The sequence below is a fragment of the Pollicipes pollicipes genome, unplaced genomic scaffold (assembly GCF_011947565.3).
Source record: "Pollicipes pollicipes isolate AB1234 unplaced genomic scaffold, Ppol_2.1 Scaffold_4881;HRSCAF=5763_pilon_pilon_pilon, whole genome shotgun sequence".
In the NCBI taxonomy this organism is placed as follows: Eukaryota; Metazoa; Arthropoda; class Thecostraca; order Pollicipedomorpha; family Pollicipedidae; genus Pollicipes; species Pollicipes pollicipes.
Genome location: NW_023596576.1, coordinates 16247797 through 16263038, shown reverse-complemented (window position 1 = coordinate 16263038; position 15242 = coordinate 16247797). Strand labels below are relative to the sequence as shown.

The 15242-nt window shown below is 46.3% G+C and overlaps 1 protein-coding gene across 1 annotated transcript in view; it reads right to left on the bottom strand.

Annotated features, from left to right (window-relative positions):
- Positions 1 to 2290: 2290 nt before the first annotated feature.
- LOC119100034 (A disintegrin and metalloproteinase with thrombospondin motifs 7) overlaps positions 2291 to 15242 on the bottom strand; it is an 89405-nt gene continuing 76453 nt past the window's right edge. The window contains exon 24 of the mRNA XM_037223149.1: positions 2291 to 2721. Within this exon, the coding sequence (XP_037079044.1) occupies positions 2612 to 2721 (110 nt within the window). The 3' untranslated portion in view covers positions 2291 to 2611. The remainder of the gene's footprint in view (positions 2722 to 15242) is intronic.

The following is a 15242-nucleotide window of genomic DNA, read 5'->3' as shown; positions in this document are numbered from 1 at the left end:
TCTTCGATGAGCAGGGCCCTTTTGACATCTGAACATCTTTCCTCGCTTCTGAGAACCCTCTGGTGGGTGGGATTCCCTTTAGACCGCTCAGAGGCTTTGCTGGCCGCCTGGGCATCTCTGGTCACGACGGGGAACCTTTGGCTGCCCGTGGGTCTATCCGGCCACCTGAGTGCTCGTTTGGCTCCTGATGGCCCAATGGTCACTCAGCGGCCAGTCTGGTCACCAGAGCACTCAACTACATTGTTACGACCTTTTGGACATGGGTCATTGCCGTCCAGATACCTTCTGATTGCACTCTGGACGGGCAAGGACCTTCTCGATGCTCAATACTCTTAGTAATCGCACATGCCATGTCTGCTCACTATTCCTCAGTCCCCAACGGTGCGCTTTGGTTCTTTTTAGGTGCTTAGAGCCCTCTGTATCAGCATGAACCTCTGGACGATTGTCGTCCTTTTAGCTGCACTGCGACCGTTTCGACGTCAAAGGCTATGTGATCGCGAAGGGAAACATCGGCAGCTTTCAAAGGCGGGCGCCAATGGTATACTTGACTCTGTTGGCGTGTGTAGGAGTTGCCGATTGCAAGTGGGCCGATCTAGGAGTGTTAAGGAGGTTCCCTGTGCGTGAGGCCCCGTATCGGCCAGTAGAACCCGAGTGCGGTGGGATGGATTCTTGCCGTGAACCGTATTGGAAGCAAAATGATTCCCATAGACGACCAAATTATATTCCGAATATGTCGGACGGAGTGTTGTTGTTTCATAACGGTGCTGTTGAAAATCATGTGTTAGCGAAAACCTCCGCATACCTTCGGTGAGGAGAAGTACTGGAATACGGCTCAAAAGCGCCGCGTATACCGATGCTCTCGCTCGAGTATGTATGCGGGTGAAGTTGCGTTAAGTTAAGGAACACAGTCGGGCTTTTGTTAAAGAAGCGACAAACACATGAGCTCAACAAAACTACACATATTATGTCTTCGGGGTGTGCAAATAAATAAACAACATGTTGAGCTTCTGTATGCAAAGGGTATAAATAGACGGCTAGGTTCAGCAATACCTGGGATGCGCCAAGTTGGCGGAAACGCATGCCATGGCATTGTTTAAGCGACGAGCCAAAATGAGAACGTTAAAATAAGTTGTCAGCCCTGGTTTTTTTCGAACAGTTAATTTTTTTCAATTCTCCAACGATCCTGTGATTATATATTTCTGTGATCCCCACGCAGCATTCCTCCAGCACGCTCTCACTTCCTCTCGCTCAGCTTTTACGCAGCCACACTCCCACAATCTGAACCAAACCCGAAACTCAATATATTCCTTCCTTTTCAGAGTGCACAGAAACCTAGTTTAAACCCGTATATAGCCAATTGCTGTGGCGCGGCGAAAGGCGCTCGTCGGGCCGCACACGCGGCGCCAGGCTTGAAGCACGCCTAAGTTATGGTGGAGATTATGATGATGTTTGAGGCTATGCTCGGCGCCCACCCAAGGTTTTTGTAAGCGGCACGGCCCTGAGGACACCTGAATATTTGGCTTTATTCTCAGTGCCGCCTTGCGCTGGTTCAAACTGTGGCATGTAATCAGTCACCCGACTGTCGAGATCCCTCGTCATTGCTCCGCAACGGGGGAAGAAAACCCCGTCTTTGGTTTAAGGTTTTAATGGAAGTTCCGGCAAGTTCCGAAGGTGATTTAGGCTAGTTTAGGGCCGGTGTGTCTGCATACCTAGTGACAGCAGTTACGTTGATATTGCTTAAAAACAAGAAAGGAATTATTGGAATGAATGAGACACCTAAAATGAGCGTGTCGACGAAATATTCTTCGCGTAGTATGCCAATTGACGCAACAATCTGATCGCCCTGCTGGACATGATTTAATTGTCACTGAATGCTCTCTGGTATCGCGTTACGCTGCTGGCGACAATGTTGCCTCTATGGGCCCTGTCAGCGACAAGATATGCGCCTTTACCTCTCCTGGTCACGATACACCTGAAGCGGGCGACAGCAGATCAGTCAATTCACTGTGGAAATAAGTGAGCTCATCATGGCGGTAGTGACACTTTGATGGCTTGTCGTTTGTCATGAGCGCCCGACGCTATTTGATATTCCGCGAGCCAAGCGGCGCTGGATTATTCATCCCCACGGTTCAGCATTGGCGTCTTGTCACGATCATGCATGCAAGCACTCCCCATGCAATGCTTAGAACATGTTGCATGAAGTTGTTGTATGGGCAATATTAAAACTTTATATTTAAACCTGAAGCGTATTTCTTTTCAGGCACTCCGTATGTCCTGTAACTCCCTGCAATCTACCCTGGCGGTTTATTATACACCTCATAATTTTTCCATCGCTCTTCGCGCTCCCACGTCCGCATGGCTTCAGATGCGGCTAGCAAGAACTTGAACACGAATGCTGTACGTCTATTGTTCTCTAAACGTGTTCATCGCTATCAACGATTACATAAGACTGTTAGAATGGTACATCCATGGGTCCCCCATGGAGGCACACAAACCAGCATCACTCGGACGCCTCGGACGCCAGCTGCCATTGCCGGCACGGTGAATATCACATTGTTATCCTCAGAGCAGCGTCTTCGGGACACGGTGCTCCGCTGCACTGGCGTCCGCCTCAGCCGTGCTTGGAACACGACGCGCAGCACTTGGTCTTAAATATATCGTTTGAGCACAGGTTCAACATGTTCTTGCACAGCTTCGGCCGAATCTTGTCCTTGCACTTATCTGAAATAGGATGCAAGATCAGAAACCACTACGGTGAACTGTCCGCATGTGCTCCGCTCCGTATGTGTTCCGAGAAGAAGTAAAGGTGACGGCCACATCAGACCCAAACATAGGACAGTAATTTTACGATCTCTGCATTGATCTACAATAAGGAAAATAACTGCCTTTTCAAATCAAACACCGCATTGATATGAGATAGCACACACAGCCACCAAATGTACCGCTGCTGAGAATAATAGAACCAAGTGTCATAAACACAAATACCATGGAGGGGAAAAACTCAAGCACATATCGCCAACACACGTATCAAAGAGGGCAGAGACGCAGCCACACATCACATCCATGCATGCCAAACCGAGGAGAGACGGAACGCTTCGTCCTCCAGAACATGTTAGTAGCTGTTTGCGCGACGGATTAATGCAACGAAAAGTTTGTACAAAGTTTTTAAAAGATCCTGCAAAAGTTTTTGCATTTTCTAAACACTGACAAGGAAAATACTCTTTTCATACCACTCCACTAAAAGGCCACAGGTAAAACACACGTTTCCAACTAAGAATAAGTTTTCATATTGAACAAAACCCTCTATAAACATTTCTTTAGCACATGCGGCCCCGGTCGCGCTATACCCCGGTCAACCTTCAACTTGGGGCGAACAGCAGTCCCGGTGACTTCGGTCACGACTTTGGGAGCGACACGAATGTCTTGACATGAACACGGGTATACTCGATGGTACCAGAGGTACAATGCCCTTGCATCTTCCAATTCGGATCGGCTTGAGGACCAAACAAAGCACCACATTATACCGTTACGTTCCAACCTACAGGTGTGACCTTAGACGCGACCTTACATATCAAATTTCCTCATGCCTACAGGCCTTTCTTTGGCAGTGCATGGCTGGCAACTTGGCATAGTTTGCTTCCGCCTCCCACCAATGTCACGGTCAGGTCTAGAGATCAAGAGGTGATCCCTTTAACCTCTGGCCTCTGATCACCTCTGAGAGGTGATCTAAGAGGCATCATACTTATTCCAGAAACAGCATACCTAGCGAGTCGGTTGTCTGATTCTGAAAAGCGCGATCGTGCAACAGCCGGATTTTTTGGAGAGTCGCTTTTTAACCCTTGAAAAGACACCTATTCAGTCGTCTCACGACACCCAAAAGTTATCATGTAGGACCCTTACGATACCGCACAAGAGCCAAAATGGAATCATGGAAGACATGACACTGTTCAACGTATGTGTGGTATGGTTTTGAGGTATGTACGGCATGGTATGTCCACGAAGTTTTAGGGATCTACGGTTACGCCATCTCGGGTTGGTCTGAGGCTGCGCTGACACGCGTTGGAATCGGCTGCTGTAAGCTCATTTGCCTTTATTTATATCTGTAAAACATAATCATGAAAAGAAAGGTAACTTGAGTCGTGTTATTTTTGGAAATTGTGCGTGCATCGTGATTTCATCTCATCACTGTTGCGCGCCGTGGAGGAAGGCCCTTTTGCTAGCAACGACCCCACAGTGGCGTCACTGGGAGTCACTCGCTGGATTCTACCCCAACAATCCAGCGATTTGGTATATTCAGTGGTTTGTGAAGTGAGGAGTTGGTTGTCTGGGCCGGGTTCGAACGAAACAACGAAGTTCCTAAAATGCAATTCCGAAAAGGGATTTCCACCATTGTTTACACTTATCCAGGCCGGACTCGTCCAGGAGCGGGTCTCAATTGCCTGCGGGTATGAATGAAATGGACGCCGGGTGTGCGATCTGTATGTTTTATGCCACGCAATCTTGCGTCCGTCTAAATTGTGGGGTATTCATTGTCCAAACTGCCAGACGGCTAAAGCCACGACCACCCATTCGGTGTCCATTGCGGGACGCCAACGAGGTCATTTCCAGTGACGCCCGGGCTGAGTGCACATCGATTGGTGACATTACGAGACAAAAAGCCCCAGCTCTACTGTCATTTTGCGGTGCACGGTTCCCTTCGCTTTTAGCTCGCGCGCCTATGAGCAGGTAGGGTAATAGATGGTTAGCAATGTTTTGGTGCGAGGTGGTGTCCGCTGGACAGGAGGTGGAGGGCAAGCGAAGGAATGAACGACCGATAACTTTGTTCTGCTACGTATGCGCGTAATAAAGTCCGTTTCGTTCATGCTCTGATAACGTTTAGGTTACGATAAGTTTAGGTTATGATAAGTATGTTCTGCTGCGTATGTGCGTAATGAAGTTCGTTTCGTTTGTGCTATGATAACGTATAGGTTACGATAAGTTGAGGCTATGATAAGCATGTTCTGCTGCGTATGTGCGTAATGAAGCCCGTTTCAATAATGACAATTCTTGCCAATATTGTACCTCTTCGTGCACGCTTCACCGGGGTCGGTGGTTACAAAGGCCTTTGAGAACCGAATTGTCCTCCGGCTGCATTCTGAAGGATGTTTGGAAGAGGAAAAATTTTGTGACTGACTATTTTTAGGCAGATATTTTTACGAATGCTTTTTATTAGTCTTAAGCGGGTTCAGAAAATATTACCCGGTTTTGTGTCAGACGCATCAACTATCAACCCATTCAGTTACTGAGTATCTTGAAAAAAATGTTTATTGTTGTATAAGCACGAGTTTGCTCATTTATGGTTGTGGTATTATTTAAATTTAGGTTTGTTCATATATGGCTGTGGTAATGTTTTTATACAGCTTTTTAAGAACACATTGTGCATTGCTTACCTCCTTAATAGCAGAAAACAATGTTTATAATTCAACAAAATGGGCATTAATGATTTAGATTGTTGATGTCATTTGTTTTCAGTAGCGTAGGGTGATACTAACATTTTTCTCAAATGTGTCAGCATCAAATAATAATGATCTAAGTCCATACGGTGGGGGAAATATACTTGTCTCATCTCTACAACACAGCGCAAGCTGTTGCGAATGAGCTATCACCAAACGCAAGCCAGAATAAAGGATATCCCATTCACATAATAATATTCCACATTATTGAAAAATAGCAAAGGATATTGAAATAATTCGCTGATCAGCTGTTACGAGCGATCTGCCACCATATGCACGAGAGAATGGTGAATGAAAAAAGGTGAATGTGCAGTTAAGGAAGCTAATGCTTTTGGAATTATCTGATGTCACTGGTAAATCAAACGAGCAGGTTTTGCAAGTGATGTAAATTTTTCTTATCTAACCTAACCTCACCTAGTCTCATCTTACCTCGCTTTGCCTAAACTAACCTAACCTAACAAATCCTAACTGATCAGCCAACCAACAGCTACCATCGATACATCAGTAGCATAAGGACGCACACACACTTGCAACAGTTCGAATAAATAAAGTGGAAAAATGGGTACCGTTATCGGTTGCTGTCCGAACATCCGCAGTTCAATGTTTTGATTCTGAGATGATTGGTCGAAGCTTGGATTGTTCTGTTTCGTCCCCCTTTCAATGTGTTCTGTTGTGTGTTCAACCCTCAGCAGACACTATGTTCGAAGACGACGGTGCTCTACATGTTTCGTAGCAGGGCAAAACTGTGGAGAAGGTGGAGAGCTGGTGGAGAAGATGACGGCCACAGTCGGTGCTCGTGCGAGCTCCATGGCTCGGTCCTGTGACTGTCTAACGAGCGTCGCGGACAAAATCGACTACGAGCAGATGGGTTGAATCTATGCTGATGTTCGTTCTTAATTAAGAATGAGCTAGCATAAGTTCATCGTAGCATATCATCGACTTAATTTAATCTGTGGGCCCAATAAAGAACCCTAGAAAGCCATGACAGCAATCTGTGATATCGCAGCACGGAGCATTGCTCGTTGTCACTTTACGAATTGTCGATCTGTTCTGGGAGCACCCGGGGGCCACGAGAGTGCGAGGCCCGATGCCGGCGTTTCCAGTCTCGCGCGTATTTTCCGTGTACGTTGTTGATTGCCCAGACACGTATGCTTAATGAACCCTTAATACTTTTACAATGCAGCCTTAGATACGAAATATTTTGTTCACTTCAGAGTGGAGTTAACCAAGTTAAGAAAACAATCGTTGCATTTTTTATTTTACTAAGCCATAGTTGTATTTGAATGATATGGATGGGATGCGCACTTCCCCCTTCCTCCCCTACCGGCTGTCGCGTTGCACGAAATATTCCTCATGGTTTTGTGTTTCAGAAGATGTAGGGCTTTAGTTTGGAATTGAAAAATAAATGCTTTAGATCCGAATTGAAATGGAGAGACGTTGTCGAATGAGGCCAGCAGAGCTTCTTGTCACTTACTACGAGTCGGTGTTTGAGTTCTCTGCCACCTTTGGTCGTTTGTACTGAAGTTTCCGACTCAGGGTCAGAGCTCAGATTTAAATCAGGAATTGCATTCTGCTAAAAACTGGGAAGGAGTCAGACTCTCATCGGAGTTCAGTAAAGCAAATGTTTGGCGTTGACATATGATAAGTTAATGAGTTTCTGAGCGATTGCCCGAGAGACTTGGCATTTGTGTAAGAATAAAGTCTTTGGGAAGTGTTCTAGCGGCTGTGACGTGCGACATCGCCACGGTATGGTACTCAAGAAATATAACGTGCTTCAGAGAGATCACTAAAAGCGCTGTTGGGCTGTCTGGATGGCGCTTGAAGTGCCGCTTGTTCTTGAGGAAAGGGACGCGTCTCGGCCGGGCGTTCTGTTGAACGACACTCGGTCAGTCCCTGTGGAGCGCGCCGACGTGTGCCCCGCACGAGAAAGCGTTTCTTTTGTTCGTTTTCTCGCATAGCCTTTTCGCGCAAAAGCATTCGGCGAACATGCAGTCAGTGGTAGTGATCACTGAACAGGTCGTAAGTAGGACCCACCAAACCGCAAGAATTCCAGAGAGAGCCCGGGAGCTGAAGAAGAGGTTCACTTAGTGAACGGGTCTATCAAGATACCAGACGGGTTTTCCAGCGCGAGGAGAGTAGGGTAATAATCTTCACTGACCCTGTCCTATGACCCTACTGACCCTACCCCGGTCCCCAATACACCACCCTTCGTTTGTTACGGTTGTCCAAGCCTGTTGACAAAGGTCAAAAATGTTTTCAGTTATAGTGTTTCGGGCTGCATGTGACCGCATGCCGGTTCAGTCCATTCTTGTCGAGCTTTCAATTTTGGTGCAAGCTCACGCTATGGTCGAGGTCAGTTTGCTGATGTTTGCCGATCGGTGTACGATGAGGTGAGCGTGACCTTAATCCGGCTGAACGAGTAAAGGTTTCGAAAATGTCGAACCTGGCCTGTTTTGTGTTTCTACCCCATCGTCCATGTGTGTTTTTTTAACTTGATGCTGAGCAGTTGGGTCGGCTAACAACTGATCGTTCAGTTAGGATGCTTTAAGTGCAAGATACACCCAGATCTCTCCTCACTGTGTGTATGCCTGATGAAGGCGTGCAAGCTGCGAGCTGTATGCCTTGATCATGCATGCAAGCAGCACGGGTGTGACGGTCGGTGACCACATGCATTTAGTTGGGGAATGTGAGGTGAATAAATGCAACCCCTCCTATAAAGTGTTTCAATCTCAGGGTATCATCAGTAGGTCAAATGGATGTCCTACCAAAATGTCAAGACTCCTGAAAAAGGGACATGACACCACTCCCTAAAACGACACCATGCAGGGATGCGATTTGGCCGGCCACGCAGTTGGAGTTTTTGGGAACGTAATTTCCTCGGTGTCAGAAGACTCCTTGATTATTCCTTACAAGGTGTTCACACCACTTTCAAAACGACACCGTGCAGAGATACCATTTGGCCGACCGCACGGCTTTTTGGGAGCGCTTTTTCTCAGTGCACGGCCTCACCATGACCTGCCATAGGTCAGCTACCTTACAAAGCGCACATTATTTGTTTATACGACCAGACTGGCTTTTCAGTCGCCTACAGCTATGCAAAATTTGGTGTGACTGCGTCGCGCCGTTAAAATTATTTTGTAACCACCTCCGGAAGGGGGTCAACTTAGCCCCTCACCCGAGCGCGTAATAATCGCCCCTAATTTAAGTATTAAACAAACTCCGCTGGTGCGACCCATGAAATTGGTTTCAAAAAGCCAAAATGCTAGCAGCCCTCTGGTTATCGGCTGCGCAACTGGGACGGGTTACTGGGCGCATGGTTATTTTACTGTATCACGTTGACACAGTAATCCTAATACAGCCTAGTCATTTCCCATGCTTGTTACAGCGTCCGACGAGGCTGATATTCAGATTCGCATGTTATGCTTAAGAGCACATACACGTGATGGAAATGCAAACATGTCGTGATTTCACTTGCCCATAGCATAGGGTCGGCATTACAGGAGCCCCACCCAAATATCTAGAGGTGTCAGATTGGAAGAACAAACCGGTTACAGGTTGTCTGTCTTTCGGTTGATAACGCGTTCTACGAAGTGGTCTTCCAGCCAGTAAGGGCCGTCCTTGCCGTGCGGGGAGTCCCTTCGCCAAGCTAGCACCAGATTATCTCGTTTTCACCATCAAGGTCTTTCTTCAGCTACCTTATCACGTCGACGTGCCACTAGATGTTCACCGTGGACGATGAGCCATCTGCATTATTCGAAAGATACGGTCCCTAAGACCGCTGAAACTCCTGGCGCAGGGCGCTGTTCCCTTGGACCGTACAGCGGGCCTCCAGCACGGCGTCCAACAGCCACGAGACGCAAAACCGGCAGTTTTCCATCTTTATCCCCATTCAGTGAAGTGCGCCTTCCATTTGGACTCGACGCTGAAGCAGATGAGGGTAAAAACCCGGGATCATTTTCAGCCTTTGTCTTCAGTCAGGTGGCACATGCCATCAGCTGTTGTTTATCGACTTCTGCCCGGTCCTGGTGCACGATCTCCTTCTAGGGAAATAGATTGAGGCCATTTTGAATGATCTGCCGCACAGCTGTGTTATCGGTATCGGCGTCCTCCACAAATTTTCAGATGAATTTTAAAGGTCTTAAGAAATGACGCACTAGTGGTTTCTGCGAAACCCTCTGATTTGTTTTTTTCCTGTACTACCTTTTTTAAACATTTAACCCGTACCTTTTAAACGGATGGATTTCTGGGATCAGAGCTCACGCTAAGCAGTGCTTGTTGTGTGAGCCCTGACCCCTACGATCCGATCGTGCAACTCCAGGGCAACGGCAGAATTCAGTGGCGAAAGTTTAACGTGCCGCGCCGCCCTCTGACGTCAGCTGACCTTTGGTGCGGACACTGCCACCGGCCGCAGGCCATACCTGTCAAGGCCAAATAGCGAGCGCCTGAGGCGACTCGAGCCCATCCCGCCACGAGAGTGTGGATCGGAAGGCAGACGCTTTAACCACACTTCGTCCTTTATTTAGACTCAACACGGGCTGGTCTCAGAAACTCTTGCAGAAACCAAGCTATTTTCCCGCAGGGAACGTATTGGGCTTCAAGTGGACTCCGATCTGCTTTTGCATTGTGAAGATGGATCTCGTCGGCCGAGACAAGTAGACAGCTTTTGTACTTTTGAGGATGAAGTACTTTAATGGCTGCCGAGATAATGTTCATAGCTGTACGGCGATACCTGTGACCAACCAGCATGAACGACGAAAGGTGATGCTGCGATGGCATCGATCTCATGAAACCTTCCTCGCCTTGAAGTGTCCTGTTCTCAAGAGTACAGGGGGATCCGGACCCTTTACCTCTCCTCACCGTTGGCCACGCCTGTAAATAATGCTATACATAAATTTAAGTAGAAAAGCGATATATTACTTAAAAAAGACGCATTACACCCACAGGAAAGGGCGCCCAGGGTCGTCAATGTGCTGAACTGGTTAAGACGGGCGAGTCCAGTGCCCAACAAGCTAGCTTCCCCAACTGTGTGCTTCTCAAATGATGCACGCTGCTCACTTTATGTAAAACGGTATTTTGTGTTTTATTGTCGCACCAGTTATCAAATATTCCTTTGTTTCAACAGCGTAGTTCTCATGCTGCCTGATTGCAACGAAACAAGAAAAGACACAAAGTGTGATCTCAAGACGGGCACACACGTTAAAAAGTTTGGCGGCAAGTTACATATACGTTGTGTACAGCATAACGCAGCGACGACCACAGCCTTGGTGGCGACGCAAGGAACTAGCACGAGGCGAACAGCCAGGCGATGGACGACTAAACGCGTCGCTTAAAAACTAGGTCAATTTTTATTCGTGGCGGAGCCACAAAATTATTGTATGCACGATCATGGCAAAGGTTTGCGCATGACGTAAGACATGGCATGTTTTTAACCAATTTTGGCATCAGCTTTTTCTCATTGGCAAAGCATGGTAAATATTGCAATTGGATGCATCAGCCAGCCTGAATAGTGCAACAGAAGCAGCACTATCTTGCTTCATTTCTGGCACTACCTGTCAGACAAGTGTAGTTATAGTTGTAGTTAAGTGTAGCCTCCCCCTGACAGGGATCCATCCCTCCCCTAAGGTCTTTTTTGGGGATACCTCGTTGGTACATTTTGCAACCACGCGCACATTTTCAGTAACCTATAGGGTATCCATTGTGCGTATTCTGACACCAGAATCATATTGCTAGCTTCTCTGGTTTCAAAGCCTTGGCGGTTTTAGAGACACTGTTTTAAGAAATCATCATTAAATTAGTATTATATTATTAAATTACTTTTAAAAAACACTGCACGGCGATCTCCGGTCGGCGCGGGAGGCAGACCGCAGCCGAAGATGCCGCGGAACGCACGACGGCCAGCACTGTCACATTAACAGAGCCAAATACCGTACATATATGCTCGAAACACTTGGATGCAAAGCTGAGAAGAGCAATTTTCTGAGAAACTCGACTTCTTATCTATCATAATGCGTTCAACTATTAAATTAATGTTAAGGATAGTAATCGCGAGATGTAGTTGATACGAATCTACTGGTGTTCACGCTAAGCTCTATTTTCATTAGTTTGGAAACGCCAGGGATAGGGGGGAGGGGGCGCGTCACTGCCCTCCTCTATCAGCCCGCGCTACGAAAAACGGCGAATCAGGGTGAAGGTCAAGGAGACAGATCAGACCATTGGTGTTTTGTGGTAGGCGGGCGTGAGCTCTTTTGACCTCTGCTATTGAGCTTGCAGCTTAGTTCTTGGTGCGACAGAAAGGTGCGCCATAAAGGGCCAATTTGACCTGCCAAAAATAACATTTCCAATTAGTCGGTCACAGCTCTCTTTTCAGATTGGTTGGTCACAGCTTTCTTCCCCGATAGGTTGGTCACAGCTTTCGCTTCCGACAGTTGTCTGATGCAGTTTGACTGGAGCTTTTCAATGTCCCTTTCCCAGTGAATATAGCTTGCTTAGTTTTTGAGGCAGGTAATCGGCGGCGAGAACCCGCTGGGGAACCATCGGGTAGCAGTAAACGTGCCACTGGGTTTGCGTTAATGCGTCTGGGTCCGGTTGTGTCGACATGAATGGTACTCGCACTCGCCTGTGCCGTGATTTTGTGCCCAACCATTTCACTGATCTAGTGTACAGAAGTGCTCGTTAAAATTTTGTTTGTACACTGCAAAAAAGAAAATATAAGCTTTGAGACTAATTCGTTAACAAAACTGTGAAACTGACGAAACGATCCAAGCTGTTAGAGGGTGTCGTAAGTGTAAGAGAAAGGTACTACATGGCTAGCACAAGGGTGTTATGTACTCCAGTAGGAAAAACTAAGAAGATGCGAGGTCGCGAATGAACCTACGGAGGAATCGTTGTGCAAGCCTGGTAATAGTGTGGTCCATCTCGAAGGACAGTGGTAGCAGAAACCAGTCCCAGGTAATCCATAGATGGTGAGAGGGCCGTCAACAACCGGTAAAATAATTGGACAAATGGACCACCAGCTTTCACCATAGGTGGCACATCTTCTTGTCATAAGCTGTCATAAGGTTAAAGTATCGCCTTCGACGTGGCCTTTAAACGCCAGATGCCAAACTAAACAATAATGTGACAACTTGGTGGCTTTGTTTTAAGCTACGGAGCGGCGTAGCGGGTTGCTGGTTAGACATCTGGATAATGTTCCATTTACAAGTGTGTCACAGTGTCATTGGCAACAACGGCTGTTGGACTTGGTCATGTGCTAGATGGTATCAATTAAATGGTTTGCTTATTTTGTACCCCACCACCCACGCAACTATGCAGTGCATTTCCAGCTGTGACAAGATAGTTTCCTGAAGCATTTTTAGCGGAGCCAACACCTTACAGAAAAGAATGTTTTCAGCATACTTATACACACTTATACATACAGCGTACAGCGTACTTATAACCATGTGCGTACCTCATGATTGTTTAATGTCATGCACGCGAGTGACATGCCATGACAGAGTTGTAGCAGATACTATCGTGTGTTCAGTCAGTTGCATCTTTAAAGCTTAAACGGAATGTTTCACCTTTGACGATATTGAGGCAAGCATCAGATAAATAAGACAGTATTAATAGCCTTACTGCTCGTAGAAAAACAACGAGAGTGGAGCGGTGGTATTTCGGCAACATGTCTGTATCGAAACGAATGGCAGAAACCAATTGAAAATTGCCTGCCGATGACTCGGTTTTCAGTTGTTTTTTTAACAAGGAGCAACAGTTTTCAAAGGTTAGCAAAATTCAGCGGATTAAGCTAGAAGCGATTGCCAGTCACTACTACAATACAGTAAACATCCAACTAATAATAATAATACGCAAAAAATACGCATGCACGCAAACGAAATAAAGTAAACGGCCACCACGCATAACTCTTCATTCAAACATGCAAGCGATTCCAAGTTAAGAGGCATCACACATCATGCATCGAATTCTACATCACGCTATTACTGCTATCTTATCGTTATGCATAATATTCCCCACAAATGCACAGCTTAAGCATGGAGTAAGATGAAACAAGAACTTATTGATATTGGTATAGTCTTTAGTAGAAAAGACTGCTCCAGACAATAACACTTCTGTTCAGTAAATACGCTCATGGATACGTAATTGTTTGATTTCATCGTCGCACCTTGCATAATATTGGTTAGGAGTCAACTGACGGCCTTTATACATGCAAATCGTGCTCATGAATACCAAATGTGAACCATCCGAACATCATATTTTGATTGGCCTTGGTCATCACATGGCTTATATGGAATGGCATGATTCGAATGGTATTATGACGTCATGAATGTCAAGGCGACCTTGAAATACTCTCCCTTAATAGTCTCCCCATCTTCGCGGACGTGTACCTCAGAAACTAGAGAGGCTTAGGTCTTAAGAAGGGCAGGGCTGTGAGTTACAAATAATAATTTTCAAGACGGATGTTTCAGTTCAAAACCCCATACAGGTGTGGGACTCTTACTTTTAATTTGGAAAAGGGACATTTAATCCGGTTCTGGTCAGGCCTGACATTATTTGGCAAAAGTTTGATCTCTACAAGCTGAACTTGAAAGACTCATAAACAAGATGCCCGAGAAATGCTGGACACCGAAGGATCTATTGACAAAACTAGGACAAGCATTCAAGACCCCAGGGGATACTTTGGACATATGTATTACAGGCTTAGAATCCAAAAATATTTTTATCAAACATTTGATGCTTTTAATCAAACAATTTCGATACGGATCCTCTCTATGCAGGGAATCTTTCGACAACACTGCAGCACAGATCCCATATTCCATTTCTAGGATGCGTGACTTAGAGATGTGGTCCCACGATCCATTTCTCTTATCTAGTCATATGTCTGCCATTGGCAAACATACGACAAAGTTCACCAAAGCACGGAGAGCTCTGCAAACTAATTTTCCGAGTAGATGTTCAGAGGAGCAGAGATATGACACCATAAGGACTATGGCAGGCATGTGTACAGCTGTTTCTCAAGACGACATCTAACAGATGAACTCAAATCGTCCCGCGTCGAGACCGTGCCGTGACTCCACATGTTGATGACCTGCTGGCCGCTGGTTGATATTGATTCAGCGGGGGATGGAAGGGTTCGGGTGTCGTTTGAATATCCCGGGGCAACACCGAACTTTATGGACCAATTCCCTTAAATTCGGCCATAGCGACTAAATAGGGGGTTCTCACGGAATGAAAGCCATCCATACTTAATCAGATCTGCTTCAAAATACTAATATGAAATGGACAGCTTCGTATCTACTGCGCTTTGATCCTGCAGGATCCGCACTTCGTATCCACCGCGCTTCGATCGCTGCGGGGTGCGCAAAGTTCAACGGGTAATTCAATGGCGCCTCAAGTTGCTGTGGCCAGATGTGTTTGCAGTCGAATACACCGTTCAAATCAACCAGTCGCGAGGCATTCGTGGATGATTTGCAGTGGAAAATGTCAGCTATTTGGACTGATACATGAATGTTGTGAACGATAGCTATGATACAGCGAATTTATACTAGTTAAGTGCCCCCGTCATAAGCGTGTTAATATTTGGAGGTCTCGCCTCTAAATGCTGATCTGTCAGTATGATCAGTGCTGATCCATTTCTTAGCATAACTCAATAATAACTGCCTCATGCTAGCTCACACGTTGTCTTCACAGTTGGGGTATGAAGCGAAAAACATCACACGTATACGCAAGCCCAGCTGGAAATGTCGGTGGGAAAAT